At 43.6% G+C, this 16,114-nt stretch overlaps 1 protein-coding gene across 1 annotated transcript; it reads left to right on the top strand.

Annotated features, from left to right (window-relative positions):
• Positions 1–244: 244 nt before the first annotated feature.
• LOC141110154 (indolethylamine N-methyltransferase-like) lies at positions 245–16,052 on the top strand. Its single transcript, XM_073601367.1, has 3 exons — positions 245–395; positions 1,611–1,818; positions 15,629–16,052. The coding sequence occupies exons 1-3, from the start codon at positions 245–247 to the stop codon at positions 16,050–16,052; spliced, it is 783 nt and encodes a 260-aa protein (XP_073457468.1).
• Positions 16,053–16,114: the final 62 nt, after the last annotated feature.

The following is a 16,114-nucleotide window of genomic DNA, read 5'->3' as shown; positions in this document are numbered from 1 at the left end:
CCCTTTCCTTCCCTTTCCTTTTCTCTTCTTCATCCATTATTTAACATATGCAAACTCATATGGCAAACATAGCTCAGTCAGCTGTATCCCCATGACTGCTTTGTAAATATATTTGTGATTATATTGAATTAAAATGTAAAAACTTTATTTCGACTGAATATAAATTGAGCTGCAACATTAGTGAAGTTTAGTGGAAAGTAGAAGTCAAAGAGGTGAAGTGTGGCTTGTTCAGTATTGCAAGACGATGGATTCCACAACACATCAATTCTATCACATACATGGATGGGATTCTAGAGATGATCTGGATTTATATTACTCTAATAAGGAGGACATGGTCTTTGCAAATGATACTTTAAAATTTCCAATGGAAAGTCTTCACTATCATCTCAACAGTGGTATGTACAGCATATATTGATATTTTTAGCAAAAAAATACTAATTTTGTTAAAAACAAATCGGAGAGTATCGCTCCCAAGTAAAAACCTCCTACTTGTGTTTGGAATTACCTGGAGGAGCCAGTCAGGAGTGGGAGCCCCCATAGCTCTGTCCTCACAGCTTCCTATTGCTGGTAGAAGGGGAATGCTTTATTTATTGCTCAAAAATAAAACTGTTTCTATGGAAAAACATATTTACCCCACTTTGGGTTTTTCCACATTTTGTTGTTACAACCTGAAATTTGAATGGATTCGATTGAGATTTGATATCACTAATGTGCATAAAATAGTCTGTAATTAAATAACAAAGATCAACACTTTAAAAAAAAGTTGGGGCTTCATCTGGAGCAACAAATGGCCCTCTGAAGTTCTATAATTAAAAGAATGAAATCTGCTTTTGGGTAATTAATGTCCCTAGTTTACACAAGTCCAGGATAAGCTTTTAGAAAAGTACTAATCAAGGTCAGGTTCTAAAAATATTTTTAAAAAACTTCCCCAATGGGCTTTTAATAACATTTCATTGTGAAAAACTGTCTAGGGTGCCACCTCCATGGGAGGCAAATGACAAGATTAAGCCTCTTTCCCATTTACTTCATTCAATGGCACAATGAAGGGATGGAGAACTCCAACTTGAGGTGGAGAGGTCAGCAGTGGCAGCCTGATCCAAAGAAAATTATTTTTTTAAAGTATTGAGTCATAAACTGTTACCACATCATGATGAATCAATAACAAAAGATAATAGATTTTTCATGACTCAGTTTTATTTGGTGAATGTGTTACTCTTTTTCATTATATTATCACTTTTTATGCATTAGCTTGTAAAGGTCATTTCACAAACATTATCATACATTTCTATCTTTAAATGATCTGAGTAAATTTAGAGCAAGGTGCTTATGTCTCTGCAAATAGCCCCCTGGCCCCTTTATACTCACCTTACCTGCACTCCCTTTCAGCTTCTTGCTCATCTGGGACTTTTATATATGGAGGATAATGTGACATATAATGGTGGCTGGGCCTAGCAACCAATCCAATGGCCATATCAAAAATTGGAGGGGAACAATTTTTTAAATCTATATTCACCATTAGATGTCCATTTTAATGAAAAGGTAATATCTCTTTTTTGGTGGTGAAATTAGGTCCAGGGAAAATAACATCTGAACATCTGAATCTCCTGCAGGTCAAGTGAAGGGTACATTTATGATTGACATTAGCGCTGGTTCCTTCATTCACCATCTCCTTTCCGCCTCCAATTGCTTCCAAAAAATAATCATATTAAAATTGCAAGAGAAATGTATCATGGAAGTGACCAGATGGCTACATGACCGTACCGGAGCATATGATTGGACACATGCATCAGGAGCTGCAGCTGTGTTAGAAGGAACGAGGTAACTTTTCCCTTAATGACTCTTTAGCTTTTAAGTTGCAGAGGATTGTTTCTGTACAGGCAACTCCAATGTTTTTGTGTATATTTCATGTATTAGGTTGTTTAATATACAAATATTTTTTTCATTTTAGTCAGGTAAATTTGAAATATTGCATTTGAAAATTTCAAATCTATATTTTCAGCTAGGAGATACAACTATCAGCTCCTTATAATGTTTTATTCAGGCTGCCTGTTATGCTGGAAAAAGTCTGTTCACAGAGTTTAAAGAAGTCCAGTCAAATCTTATCTAAACTTAAACCTGCTCCCATCCCCATTCCATGCTCTATACTTACTACCCCATAAAGCAGTGGTCTCCAAACTGCAGCGATTTTCTTGCCTTTATCTGTCACTTGGAGCACTATTTCTCCCACTGACATTAAAGGGGTTGTAAAGTCAGAAGGTTTTTTAGCTTAATACATTCTATGTATTAAGCTAAAATATCTTCTGTGTGCAGCAGCCGCCCCAGAACCCCCCAATTACTTACCTGAGCCTCATCTCTCTGTAGCGATGTCCGCAATTGGCTGAGACATAGCAGCGGTGTCATTGGCTCATGCTGCTGTCAATCAAAGCCAGTTAGCCAATCAGGAGAGAGAGGGGTGGGGCCAAACTGGGGCTCTGCGTCTAAATGGACACAGGGACCTGTGGCTTGGCTTGGGTGCCCCCCCATAGAAAGCTGCTTGCTGTGGGGGCACTCAAATGGAAGGAGGGGCCAAAAGCGCCGAAAAGGGAACTGAGAAGAGGAGGATCTGGGCTGCTCTGTGCAAAACTAACTGCACAGAGGAGGTAAGTATAACATGTTTGTTATTTTTAGAGAAAAAAAAAGAGACTTTATTGCTTTAACAGTGGGCCATAATTCCTGCCATTGACACCAACGGTGGGGCACTATTCGTCCCACTAACACCAACAATGGGGCACTATTCCTCCCATTGACAGCAACGATGGGAGTGGGACACTCTTCTGCCCACTGAGACCAATGATGGGTCAATAGTCCTCCTACTGACATCAATAATGGTTTACTATTCTTCTCATGGACACGAGTGAAGGTACATTGTTATCAATACCAGGACATTTTCTATTGCTTGTGGCCACAGTCTGGCCCCACTAAAATTTGAAGGATAATAAACTGGCTCTTTATTTAGAAAGTTTGGAGACCCCTGCCATAAAGCAAAGATATCTTTACTTTCCTATTCTGAGGGCCCTCTGGTCCGATCACGTGATCGGCTCCCAGAGCCAGCTTCAGTGTAATGGAGGGACAGTTGACAACAGAAGCCCCATAGTAAGCCTATGGGTGATGTCAACGCCCAGACACTGCAGCCGCTGTCAGCCATCTCTCCTCTTTATTCAAGCTGGCTGCTAAGAAGGTCATGTGACCGAACTGGATTGTCAAAATAGATAAATATAGACATCTTTCCTTGCAGGGTGTCATGGCTGCTGTCTAGCTACAGCTTTTCGTGTGTCCAGTACATGATATAATTACACCCCCCCCTTAGGTGGTTGCATGGGAGGGAACTACCTTTTCCCTCCTGACGCTACCGACTTCTGCAGGCTCTGCTTGTCATGACAGCCCATCAGCATTGCCATGGGTTCTGCCTTTCTTATGCTAGATGGTTAAATTGTATTGCTGCAGAATTAAGCTCCACCGAAGTAGTTTGCCATTCTCCCCAGCAACATGATTTAGCCAGCTCAAGGGATTGTGATCCGTGATCACAGGGAAGTGCCGTCCATAAGGTTCTGGAGAGCCCCACATGATCGCAAGACACTCCTTTTCGATCGTGGCATATGCTATTTCCCTGGGAAGCAGCTTCCGGCTCAGGTAGAGGATGGGATGTTCCTCTCTGGGATCATCCACCTGTACTGCACCCAATCCATAGGCAGAGGCATCCATCTGCACTAGGAAATGGTGGGTGAAGTCTGAAGCCTGTAGCACAGAGGCACTGGCCAGCACCTCCTTCAAGGCCTGAAAAGCCTGCTCACATTCTGGCGTCCAAGATACCACCTTGGGCAGTTTCTTTTTGGTTAGGTCAGTGAGAGGTTGCGCCAGGCTACTATAGTTACATACAAACTTCCTATAGTAGCCAGCTGTCCCCAAGAAAGACCGAACCTGCTTTTTTGGTTTGGGGGTGGGCCAGGCCAGGATGGCCTCAACCTTCCCTGTCTCAGGTGTCAGGGTGCCTCCTCCTACCTTGTGTCCCAAGTACTGGACCTCAGTCATGCCTATCTGACACTTACTGGGTTTGACAGTCAGATTGGCAGCTGTCAGTTGGTCCAGGACCTGTGACAGGTGCACCAGGTGTTCTTCCTGGGTAGGACTGAACAGCAATGTCATCCAGGTAGGCTACTGCAAAGGTTTCCAGCCCCTCCAGTAAGTCATTTGTGACTCTCTGGCAGGTAGCTGGGGCATTCTTCATCCTATCTGCCCGCGAGAATGTGTTTCCAGCGCAATTCCATCGTGTTGGTTCTCGGTGACAGGGTACTGTACATCTAGTGCTGGCTGCAATAGAAAAAACACATTTTCCTATTGCAGCGAGCATGAGAAGAAATTCCCCTCCAAGAGCATACCAGGGCCTTAGGTATGGATTCTAAGGGGAACCCCCTACGCCGAAAAAACGGTGTGGGGTCCCCCCCAGAATCCATACCAGACCCTTATTCGAGAACGCAGCCTGGCCAGTCAGGAAAGGGGGTGGGGACAAGCGAGCAGCCCCCCTCCTGAACCGTACCAGACCGCATGCCCTCAACATGGAGGGGGGTGGGTGCTTTGGGGAAGGGGGCACCCTGCGGCCTCCCCAACCCAAGCACCTTGTCCCCATGTTGATGAGGACAAGGGCCTCTTCCCGACAACCCTAGCCGTTGGTTGTCGGGGTCTGGGGGCGGGGGGCTTATAGGAATATGGGATCCCCTTTAATAAGGGGACCCCCAGATCCCGGCATCGTACCCCTACCCATTCACCTGGGGAAAAAAGTGTCAATAAAAACACACTAGACAGTTTATTAAAGTAATTTATTAGGCAGCTCCGGGGGTCTCTTCCGACTCCTCCACTCTCTCTGGCCTCTTCTCCCACTCTCCGGCCTCTTCTCCCGGTCTTTGGTTTTTCTCCCGCTCTCCGGTTCTTCTGCCAGGCTCCTCCGCTATATTCTGCTCTTTTGCCGCTCTTTTGCTAACGTTGGCCCGGTCTTCTCTGTCATCTTCTTCCCTCTTCTCTTCTTCCGATGTGGACACAACGCTCTCTCCCGCTGTAATGCCATGTGCGTGGTGCGCAACGACTTATATAGGCATGAGGTGGCCCCGCCCCTTATGACGTCACAGTCCCATCATGCCCCAGGCGGTAACATCAGCAACTGCCAGCAATGCTTGTCGCTCATCGGGAAAGGAAAAAACACATTAACGGCGAGATTGACACAATATCGCGGTCACCTACTGTATGAGTCCCCAGGCCCCTTTTTTGCAAGGACCTAAATCGCTTCCAGTACACTACACTACACTAGCTGATATTTTTGGATAATCGCAACCTTTAGGGCATCATAATCCTCACCCTGTTCTTCTGCCATTTCGACATAAGCATCCAGGGCCTTGCCTCGTAGCCCTGGCATCAGGTACCGGGCCCATTGTGCTAGGGGAAGATGGTACTGACGGCAAGTTTTTTCAAAAAACAGTAGATACACGTCAATGTCACTGTTCTTTTCCATAACTGGAAATTTGGCTGCCTGGGTCTCTGACAGAGAGGCATCCCTGTGCTCTAGGGATCCAAAGTTCTGAGCCTGTTGCTGCTGCTGGAGCCTAGCCATCTCCAGTTCGTGCTGACGATCAGCCTCCCTCTGCACAGCCTCTATCTCAACCTGTATAAATCCTGTATAATAACCACAGCCCAGCGTTCTGCAGTCTCTCTCTCAGCCGCAGTCGTGTGCTCCTCTTGCTTGGCCTGGCGCTTGTGAAACTGCAGGTACACCACAAGATCCATCTCCCTAATGTGTTGTAATGTTTCCTACATTTGAGGAGAGTCTATGCTGGTTTCAGGCAATCTGGTGCTGGCCTGCTTATGCGGTGGCTTGGAGGTAACAATCAGTGGTATCCCAGTGTCAGACTCTGCTTGCCCCTCTGGTGAGGCCACCTCTGAACCACTGGGCTCTGGAGTAGTGCAAACCCTTTCTGGTTCAGTTTCCCCAGGATTCTGGTCTGCCCGGATATCAAACTCCTGTAGGGCATGTATCATGCCTTCACGATTTTTGCCACCAGCGTCAATTCCTCTTACTGTGCACTCAGCGGTCAGTTAATTTTTGCTCATCTTTTTATATACTGATAACTCAGAATTTTGCAAGCATAAAAGATAGAACATAAAGCAGAGATAGGAAGAAGGTGTAAGAAAGAGCTGTTGCTGTATGTCTCTCTTTAAAAAAAAAAATATCCCCCAGCTTCTCTCTAAGAACTGTTTCCACAAAGGTTACAATCCCTCAGTGCAGAACTAATTCCTAACAATGCACTGAATGCTCTAATGCAAAACAATCCCACTACGCTGCCAGCCAATATGTGACGAATGCAGGTGTCAGATCCCTGCCCTCCTCTCTCATTTGTGACAAAGGACCGGCCAACCTCATACCACGCTGTCACTTATGTAACAATACCATTCTCAGCTGCGCACTGCACAAAGATTTTCCAGCTTGCGAGACCACAATCTAGGTGCCAGCAGCCTGAGAGCGATCGTCACTGGGCTAAACAATTAACCCTTTAACTGCCACCAATGACATTTGTGAAGTGTCAGGACATCCATCAATTTAGCAATACCAGGTATGACTTCAGAATAAGTGTCTGTAACACACACTGCCACCACAGACAGGCAGCTCAGAAGTCTTACTCTAAAACAGTAGCGCTCTTCAAGAGGCAGGTTCGTTTATAGCTTGCATTAAGAGCTTTAGAAACAAGGTTAACACTTTTCAAAATAAGGGTTTAATAATGAAAAGGTCAAAATTGGTGCAAATAAAATATTTACAGAAAAGATGTTTCAAAGAGATAAAGACAATATACAGTCGCAAAGAAATAGGGTAGAATTGGGGAGGAAGAATACTTGCAATTAAAGTCTGAGGATTGATCAGAGTTTGATTGATGAGCTGGGTAATCGGTTCTCAAACTTGGCAGATGTTCCTGTTTCGATGTTAAAAGGAGAACAGACCATTGTCTTAGCATCTCCTCCTTTCTGTCAGATCAAAAGGGTGTTGACAGCTACCAAAGACCAATCGTCTGGTCATCTTGTTCAAGGGTTAATTTCTGGGAGGTCTCTACATTCATGACCATGTCCCAGGTACACTTTGTGATAAATATTCATATCTCTGCATCTCTACTGTTTATAGACTGCTAATATCCAGATTATTGTTCAGCGTGACATTTGCTTCAAAACAAATATAAACATGGCAGGTTTCCATTGTCTAGTTTACCTAGGAGGAATAAGGGGTACCAGTGGTTTCCCATATGATCTGACATAGGGTTGTCTGGACTTAAAACGTTACAAACTATCTGAGGAAACAAAATATGTCCATATTATGGCGATGCTATTATTAATTTGGAAGTTATGAAACATGCTGAAATTTCAGAACTATACTAAACTGTTTGAGCTTTATATTTACGACTGGTACCTGTGTGTTCTCCGAATTGAGAGGGTGACGGTTTTACGATAGGCCTGGACATCCTGCCAGGCCTACATTAGTTGTTTTCACAGGCCTAATCCTGGTTTGCTTCTCTATGTTGAGATAACAAATCTTTTGAAGTGTTAAGCCTATGAATTCCTAGAAATAAGAGAGGAGGGAGGGGGTTCAGATTTCTACTGCAATGTGTAACTGTTAGCCAAGACTGTCATGGCTGCCGTAAGGTTCTCAACAACATTGCCGCTAGCTACAGCTTTTCGTGTGTCCAGTATGTGATATCATTACACAGAGGTCTCAAACTGGTGGCCCTCCAGCTGTTGCAAGTCCAATGAGGCATTACAAGGCTGACAGTTACAAGCATGAATCTCACAGGCAGAGGCATGATGGGACTTGTAGTTTTGCAACAGCTGGAGGGCCGCCAGTTTGAGAGCCTTGCTTTACAGGGTAGATAAAATAGGGCTTAAAATGGGGGTGGGAGCAGGTTTAAGTCTAGATAGTATTTGATTGGTCTTCTACTTTAGTAGTTCAGTTTGCAATTTATATATAGAACTTAGATCAGTGATGCCTTGCAGTTCCAGCTCTCTCAAGTCTTGTAGACATCAGCTTGGGTGTCGCCAATGTAGTCAATGGATTTCAACTGTGTGAAGTCAATAGAGGTCAAGGTGGTCACCTTTGGCCCTTTGATAAGGTGTATTAGAAAATCCCAACAAACTTGTGTTTCATAAGCAGCAGGTATTGGTCCATTAACATGTAGAAAAAAAAAAAATAAAGAGATCTTGTACTTACTGTAATTGTTCATGATGTGTTTTGTTTCTACCAGCCACTTCAAAAAAGATGTTTCACAGCCTTATCATAATAAGTAAAACTGTGTGAGATCCACATTTATTTAAAAGTTACAACATATTGGTGAGGGACAAGAAAAATTGCTAAAAGGTTAGATCATGCTGACACTTTTAGACTAATAAAAGTTGAGAATCTTCACAATAAAATTTCTGTTCACTTTTCAATCACATGCAGATCGCGTAACTGGATTATTGAAGTGAATATTTACGCTTTTTTTTCAGTGAAGATTGCTAACTTCCTTAGTAAATTAACCAAATTAACTAACATATATGTGAAAACATATGGTGATTATTATTGTGGGTAAAAAGAGAAAGATAATGATAATATTGTATAACAAGATATATTAAATATTTATTAAAACTGAACTGTAGGCAGATATAAAGGGCACAGATATATTAAGCTCTGTAATCAGTAATACATCATTAAATGTATTTTTAAATGCAAGCAGGAAAGTACCTGACTCTCACATGATATCAGCCTCTTGCATTCTCTGTTCATGTTCATGTGCTGACAAATAGCATGCTGATAAAAGGAGAGAGCAGAGTGACAGAGAGACAAGACCATCACTGCGCTGCTTCTCATCTTCTGATATCACTGTCCAGTCACAGACTGGGGAGGGTCCAGGACAACTTGGGCTTAGAGGAAGTGGGTTGAATGATCCTGGCCATCAGACCAAGGACATCAAGTGGCAGAAAAAATGGTACTCTAGGGGGCATCTCTGGACTGAAGGTGAATATTGCATAAAAAGCTGGTTGTATTATTTTATCTTTTAACATGCTATTCATCTTGCTTTTTGTATCTGGAGTTCTGTTTTAAAAAGTTCCTAAAATTGATAGATATAGTATATGAGTATATATAAAATAAATCATGTTTATTTATATTTCATCAAAAATGAGTCGATGTGTTTTCCAAATCTTTTGAAGTAGCTGATGGGTATTACAGTGATGTATTAGGCTGCTCATAGATAAGTCCGTTTTTTGCATTTCAACCAGCGAGTTAAACAAAAAAAAAATTGACTCGATTTCCCCATCTACACATTTGAGGTGCATGAGGGAATCCTTCCCACTGTGTCATTCAGTGGTGGCTAGTGACTAGGCGATCATCCCACCCTGCTTACCCCATCCAGGTCGTGGGTGGCTTCGGTTGCTTATCCCCTGCTTCTCCTCCTCAGCGGCTTCCCAGGAGGCTTCGGCTGCTTCCCAGCTGCTTCTCCTCCTCGGCTGCATGGGAACAAGAGCCTCATTCCCACAACCCTTGCCCGGTGGTTGTGAGGGTCTGCGGGCGGGGGGGCTTATCAGAATCTGGAAGCTCCCTTTAATAGGGAGACCCCCAGATCCCAGCCCCCCCCCTTTGTAAATTGGTAACGGGTACATTGTACCCCTACCAATTAAAAAAAAAAGTCTCAAAAATAGTAAAAATGACAAGAGACACTTTGGGACAATTCCTTTATTAAAAAATTAAAAAAATAAAAATGTCCCGCTATGTAAATCCATCACACACCGCCCGACGAACCAAAAAAGAAAAAAATGCAACAGCTCCGCCTCCATGGGAGGCTCCTGCACACTGCTTCTTCTCAACGACAGCTGTTATATAACTGAAGGTAGGGCCACCCAGTGACGTAAACGGGTGACCCCGCCTTCCTCTGATGTCACGTGGACAAAATATTTTACATTTTCCCTTCATACTCATACCAGACCCAAAAGGCCTGGTAATGGACTGGGGGGAACCCACGTCGTTTTTTTTCAATTCATTTTATCTATATTGAAGGGATACGACAATTCATTTTGCTGTGGTACTGTTCTAAACACAGGAAAACTGCACCACTTAACAGGCATACTAAGGACATCCCCTAGGCACAATATTTAAAGGAATATTTCATTTTTATTGTTTCACTTTAAGCATTATTAAAATCACTGCTCCTGAAAAAACGTCCCTTTTTAAAACTTTTTACATTGATACATGTCCCCTGGGGCAGGACCCAGGTCCCAAAACACTTTTTATGACAATAACTTGCATATAAGCCTTTAAAATGAGCACTTTTGGTTTTTCATGTTAGTGTCCCATAAACTTTAACGAAGTTCCGCGGCTTTCGAATTTGCCGCAAACACCGCATAATGTTCCTTGTTCTGCGAACAACCAAAGTTCAACCCAAATTTATGCTCGGGCTGAACCATTCGCCCATCCAAAGTGGCTAACAGAGGCTGGAGTAAATCAAAGACTGGATAAACTTAACACAAATAAATTACCGGGACTAGATGGCTTACTCCCAAGAGTCCTCAAAGAACTCAGTCAGGTTATAGCTGGACCATTATTCCTAATCTTTGTGGACAGCATACTGACAGGATTGGTACCGGCTGATTGGAGAAAAGCCAATGTGGTACCAATATTCAAAAAAGGGCATAGACATATTCCTGGAAACTACAGGCTAGTCAGCGTAACATCAATAGTAGGTAAATTATTGGAGGGGATGATAAGGAGCTATATCCAAGAATTTGCTGAAGATAACAGTATAATTAGGAGTAACCAGCATGGGTTTACAAAGGGTCGTTCTTGCCAGACCAATCTGTTAAAATTCTATGAGGAAGTGATCTGCCATCTAGAGGGGGAGGCCTGTGTATGTGGTGTATCTGGATTTTGCAAAAGCATTCGATAAAGTTCCCCATAGACACTTAATCTACAAGCTGAGGTCTGCAGGCATAGACCATAAGGTTTGTTCTTGGATAGAAAACTGATTACAGGGCTGGGTTCAAAGGGTAGTGATTAATAACGTGTACTTAGACTGGTCTGTAGTGGTAAGTGGGGTACCCCAAGGCTCTTGTCTTGGGACTAATTCTGTTTAATTTATTCATAAATGATATAGAGGATGGGATAATTAGGTCAATCTCAGTTTTTGCAGAGGACACAAAAATAAGCAGTTGGCACCTTTTGGGGTGGAGAGTGGCACAGGAAACCTGTCTTTGACAGGTATCCTGTTCCCACTTCCAGGAGCCACAGCTGCCGATATTGACATCACTGCTCAGCTCCCTCCTCTTACCTCTGTTCACACATGCTCAGTAGGGTTCCCCGGGGTGAAGCCCTAAGGTTACACTGACGGGTTCCCTTACCCGAAATGGCGACGGCAGCACCCAACAGCTGATGGGAACATCAGCTGTGATGCCGACATCGCTGGACTCCAGGACAAGTAAGTGTCCTATTATTAAAAGCCATTAGCTGCAGTATGTGTAGCTGCTGGTTTTTAATTTTTGTAGCGGTGGGCGGGCCTCTTTAACATGCATAAAAAAGGGGATATTCTCCAGAGAAAAAACTATAATCTTGCTACTTTAAAAAACTCTGGTTAGGCCACATCTGGAGTATTCCATCCAGTTCTGGTCACCAGTCCTTAGAAGGGATGTGCTGGAGCTGAAGAGAGTCCAAAGAAGGGCAACTAAATTAATACAGGGATTGGAGGACCTCAATTACGAGGAATGACTACAAGCACTAAATTTATTCTCGCTGGAGAAGAGATGCATGAGAGGGGATAAGATAGTGATTTACAAATACCTTAATGGTAATCCCAGCTTAGTAAAAAAAGATTCAGTCTCAGGGAGTGTAAGAGGACACGAGCCACACAATGAGATTGGAAGAGAAGAGGTTTAACCTAAAGCTGCGCACTTTCACATTTGGTGGACGTGCTCGGTTGTACAACAATTTTGGACAGCAATCTTCTGTATGGCTTCTGCTTTGCTCAATGTTACTTTAGACCCCGACCCATCTTTAGCACTGTTGAATCATGTCACTCTTGATTGTACTAGAGCCTGGCTTCATCTCCTCTTGCAGCTAATGACAGTGACCAAACAGACAATAGCCAGAGCCTGGAAATCTCCCAAATAATGCATTCTTAATGTGAAAAACACTCAAGCCATGATTCATGGTAAAATCGAGGCCGTCATTTTAGACAGAATCCCCTACCACCTTAAAATTTGCAGCCTTGGGCCATTTTCTGCCCCCCCCCCGGATTTTGATGAATCCATCTTAGAGCCTTGACTCCCCTCTACCCCTCCCCCTAGTTTGAGTGATGCTCTATGACATGGGCCATCGCAGTGCCTCCGACCCCTCTCTCCCTCGCAGCTATTTTCCCTCTTTTTCTTTCTCTCTTTTTCCTCTGCTTCTTCCTTTTCCCTCTCCCTCTCAACCCCCTTTCTCAAGTACACCATTGGTAGCATGATATATTGGTATATCGTATTTGTTTTACCAGCCTCTGGATTACCACACAGTATATCCCCTTTGTGCTTAATTTACTGTTGGCTTTCTAAACCTCTCTGTATCCCCAATTAGTGCTGTGTTTTGGCCTAGGCCAACAAGGCCCAGGCCTAGGGCGGCACTTTGTGGGGGGGGCGGCAAAAAAGCCGCCCCCCCCACCAAAACGGCACCCGCTCTCCTCCCGTACAGGAGCTGTCAAGCCGCCCCGTAAAGCCGTGATTTTCTCTCTCTCTGAATGGCCCTCTGCTGTGGCCAATTATGGGGAGGGAAACAGCGCTTCTCTGCTGAGTCCCTAACTTGGCACTCAAGATACCTCTTAAGCTTCACCCCACTGGCCTGGTTGGTCCCTGGCTTGACACACAAGGCTGCTCTGCAAGCGTCACCTTCACTGGCTGGGTCCCTGGCTTGATACCCACTAAAGTTTCCTGATTCTTCACTGTCCCCGGTTGGTGAGAATACTGCGCCGGTACTTGCTTCAGTTACTCACTGTGGTCCCTGGTAATAAAGTGGTTGGTCCCTTAGTGGCGACAGTTTTCCCACTACCTCCGACACGACAGGTTCTCTGGCCGGCAGAACCGTTACTTCTGGTTGGATTGCAAGCCGCAATCCCAACCCTGTGCTGCTCTCTTGCTTCTGAATAGGGATGAGCTTCAAGTTCGAGTCGAACATGAGTTCGACTCAAACATCGGCTGTTCGATCGTTCAACGAAGATCGGACATTATGGGCCGTTCGCGCCAAATTCGAGCGGCGTGTCAAGGCCCATAATGCACTGTGTCATCGAAGTGGTTTGCTGGCTGATGATTGGCCAAGCATGCACTATAACCCGTATGCGTTGGCCAATCACAGTGCCATAAGCAAGTACACGCCCCACACTATATAAGGCCACCTGCACATCGGCCGTGTAGCTAGATACTACAGGCAGGCAAATTCATTCAGTTAGCTGCAGTATATTCAGTACTGTATGCTGTGCAGCTAGATCTCACTGCAGACCGTTCCTGTTGTTCTCTTCCTAATATACTACAGGCAGGCAGTTCATTCAGTTAGCTGCAGTATATTCAGTACTGTATCCAGTTTAGCTAGATCTCTCTGCAGACCATTCCTGTTGTTCTGTTCCTAATATACTACAGGCAGGCAAGTTCATTCAGTTAGCTGCAGTATATTCAATACTGTATCATGTGCAGCTAGATCTCACCGCAGACCATTCCTGCTGTTCTCTTCCTAATATACTGCAGGCCGGCAGTTTATTCAGTTACCTGCAGTATATTCAGTACTGTATCTTGTGCAGCTAGATCTCACTGCAGACCGTTCCTGTTGTTCTCTTCTTAATATACTACAGGCAGGCAGTTGATTCAGTTAGCTGCAGTATATATGTAGGTACGGCCATTTTTAAAACTTTTTTTTTGCATTGATACATGTCCCCTGGGGCAGGACCCGGGTCCCCAAACACTTTTTAGAACAATAACTTGCATATTAGCCTTTAAAATTTGCACTTTTGATTTTTCACGTTCAAGACTTTAACAGTGTTCAAAAGTTCACGCAAACTTTCAGTCCGTTCCCGTTTTCTGGATGCGAACCGAACCTGGGGGTGTTTGGCTCATCCCTACTTCTGAATCTCCGGTCTAGCAGCCCGGGCAGTACAATACAAGTCCACCCAGACAGCTGTCCAGGTGGCACAGAACACAGATCACCTGACTTCACCAGAATAGATAGGCTCTGCCAGCAGGCCAAGGGATTCAAGAAAACCCCTGCCTATTGGATAGGATACCCCACATACCCGTAATCTAACCCTGCATGCCCTTCTCGTATCTAGTACCACCAAGTACAACAAGGTCAAGTGCAACAAGGTCAGCGAAATCAATTCATCTCTAACAACTATCCAAGATGACTATTCCTGACAAGTAAATTTTGGGTAGCAACCCTGCCTAAACTCCAGGGTGCTATAGGTATATATATATATATATATATATATATATATATATATATATATATTTCACAACTACACAACTACAGCAGCGAAAAGAATGGTTTACATTAGCAAACTACAAATACCAGCAAGGCATAAAAGATCCTTGCAGAAAAAAATAGCAATGGTCAAAGGTATTTCAGGAAAAGTATACAGCAAAAATCATAATTAGATCCAGGCAGCATGTTTATGCTGCATAGAGGGAGTAACCCAGATGCAGCCAAATGGACAAGTGAATAGCTAGATGTTACCTGGCATCTCATAGTCACGTGTTTCCACCTTAGTAAGGCTCCATATTAGGCTTCCCCCTGAAAACAACCCCAGCATTACAAGGATGATGATACCTCTTTACATTTAATTCACCATAACTAGCAGTGGCCTTTTCCTTATCATTTTCTTACCAGTTAAAGTGGTTGTAAACCCTTACAGACCACTTTTTGCTACAGGTAAGCCTATAATAAGGCTTACCTGTAGCTACCCAGGATAGCTTCTAAACCTGGTTTAAGAGATATTCCCTGTATTTGCATGTGCCAATGTCATCGGCACATGCACACTGAAGCAAACTGAAGCAATGACGCGTACGTGCCATTTGCTTCAGTGAGTGTGCCATCACCGGTGGCTCCCACGCGGGAGTGACATCATCGTGGCTCCGGGCAACCACAGCACCGGTGTTGCTGGCCGGTGCTGTGTACAGGCACCGCAAAGAGGGCTTCGATCTCAGGTGAGTATTACATAATGAGCTAGTATGCTATGCATACTAGCTCATTATACCTTTGTCTTGCAGGTGTTAGTTTTTTTTTTTTTCAAAGTGGGTTTACAACCACTCTAAAGAAACAGAAAGCAAACACAAGCATGACATTTCAGTGACAATAGCTTGTCTAGTAGCCTTCCAAAGGACCTAATTTAAACATAAAATATAACCTCCTCTTGATTTCAATGCAATTCAAGTTCAAAATCCTAGTTCAAGAATTTCTTTTTAATTTGCCAAATTACAGCCTAACTGAATTTTGGCAGAATTGCTCAACATGCTTCAGAAGCAAATTTTTTTGTGTATATTGGAAACTTTCCCGTAACGTCCATACTATGTTTTTTTTCAGAGAACAACTTCAGGAGACAGAAATGCGCCTAAGGTCATCCGTCAAGCAAATTTTGAAATGTGATTTTGAACAGGAAGACATAACTTCCCCGGTGCAACTACCACTTGCTGATTGTATTATCAGTGCATTGATACTGGAATCTATCAGTAAAAATGAAGATGAATACATGAAGAATCTGGAAAAGATCTTAAAGATGCTAAAATGCGGAGGCCAACTTTTGCTTTTTGGGTTAGTAGATTCAACCTACAAGACTGTTAAAGGGAAACGGATCCATCGTTTTAAATGTAATGAGGAGTTTGTGAAAAACGCCCTCGGTAAGCTGGGTTTAGTCATTGATTACTATGCAGTGAAGACCAGAAGCAATGTCAGCGATCTCACTGATTATAGAGCTGTTTTATTTATTGTAGCACACAAAGGGGAGTAGACGATTGGTACCAATAGCATTTTTCTCAAAGGCAAATCTACAGGCAACAAATATAATTAATC

The sequence above is a fragment of the Aquarana catesbeiana genome, linkage group LG10 (assembly GCF_042186555.1).
Source record: "Aquarana catesbeiana isolate 2022-GZ linkage group LG10, ASM4218655v1, whole genome shotgun sequence".
NCBI lineage: Eukaryota > Metazoa > Chordata > Amphibia > Anura > Ranidae > Aquarana > Aquarana catesbeiana.
Note: the sequence above shows the minus strand (reverse complement) of the source record. Positions and strands in the feature narration are given on the sequence as shown.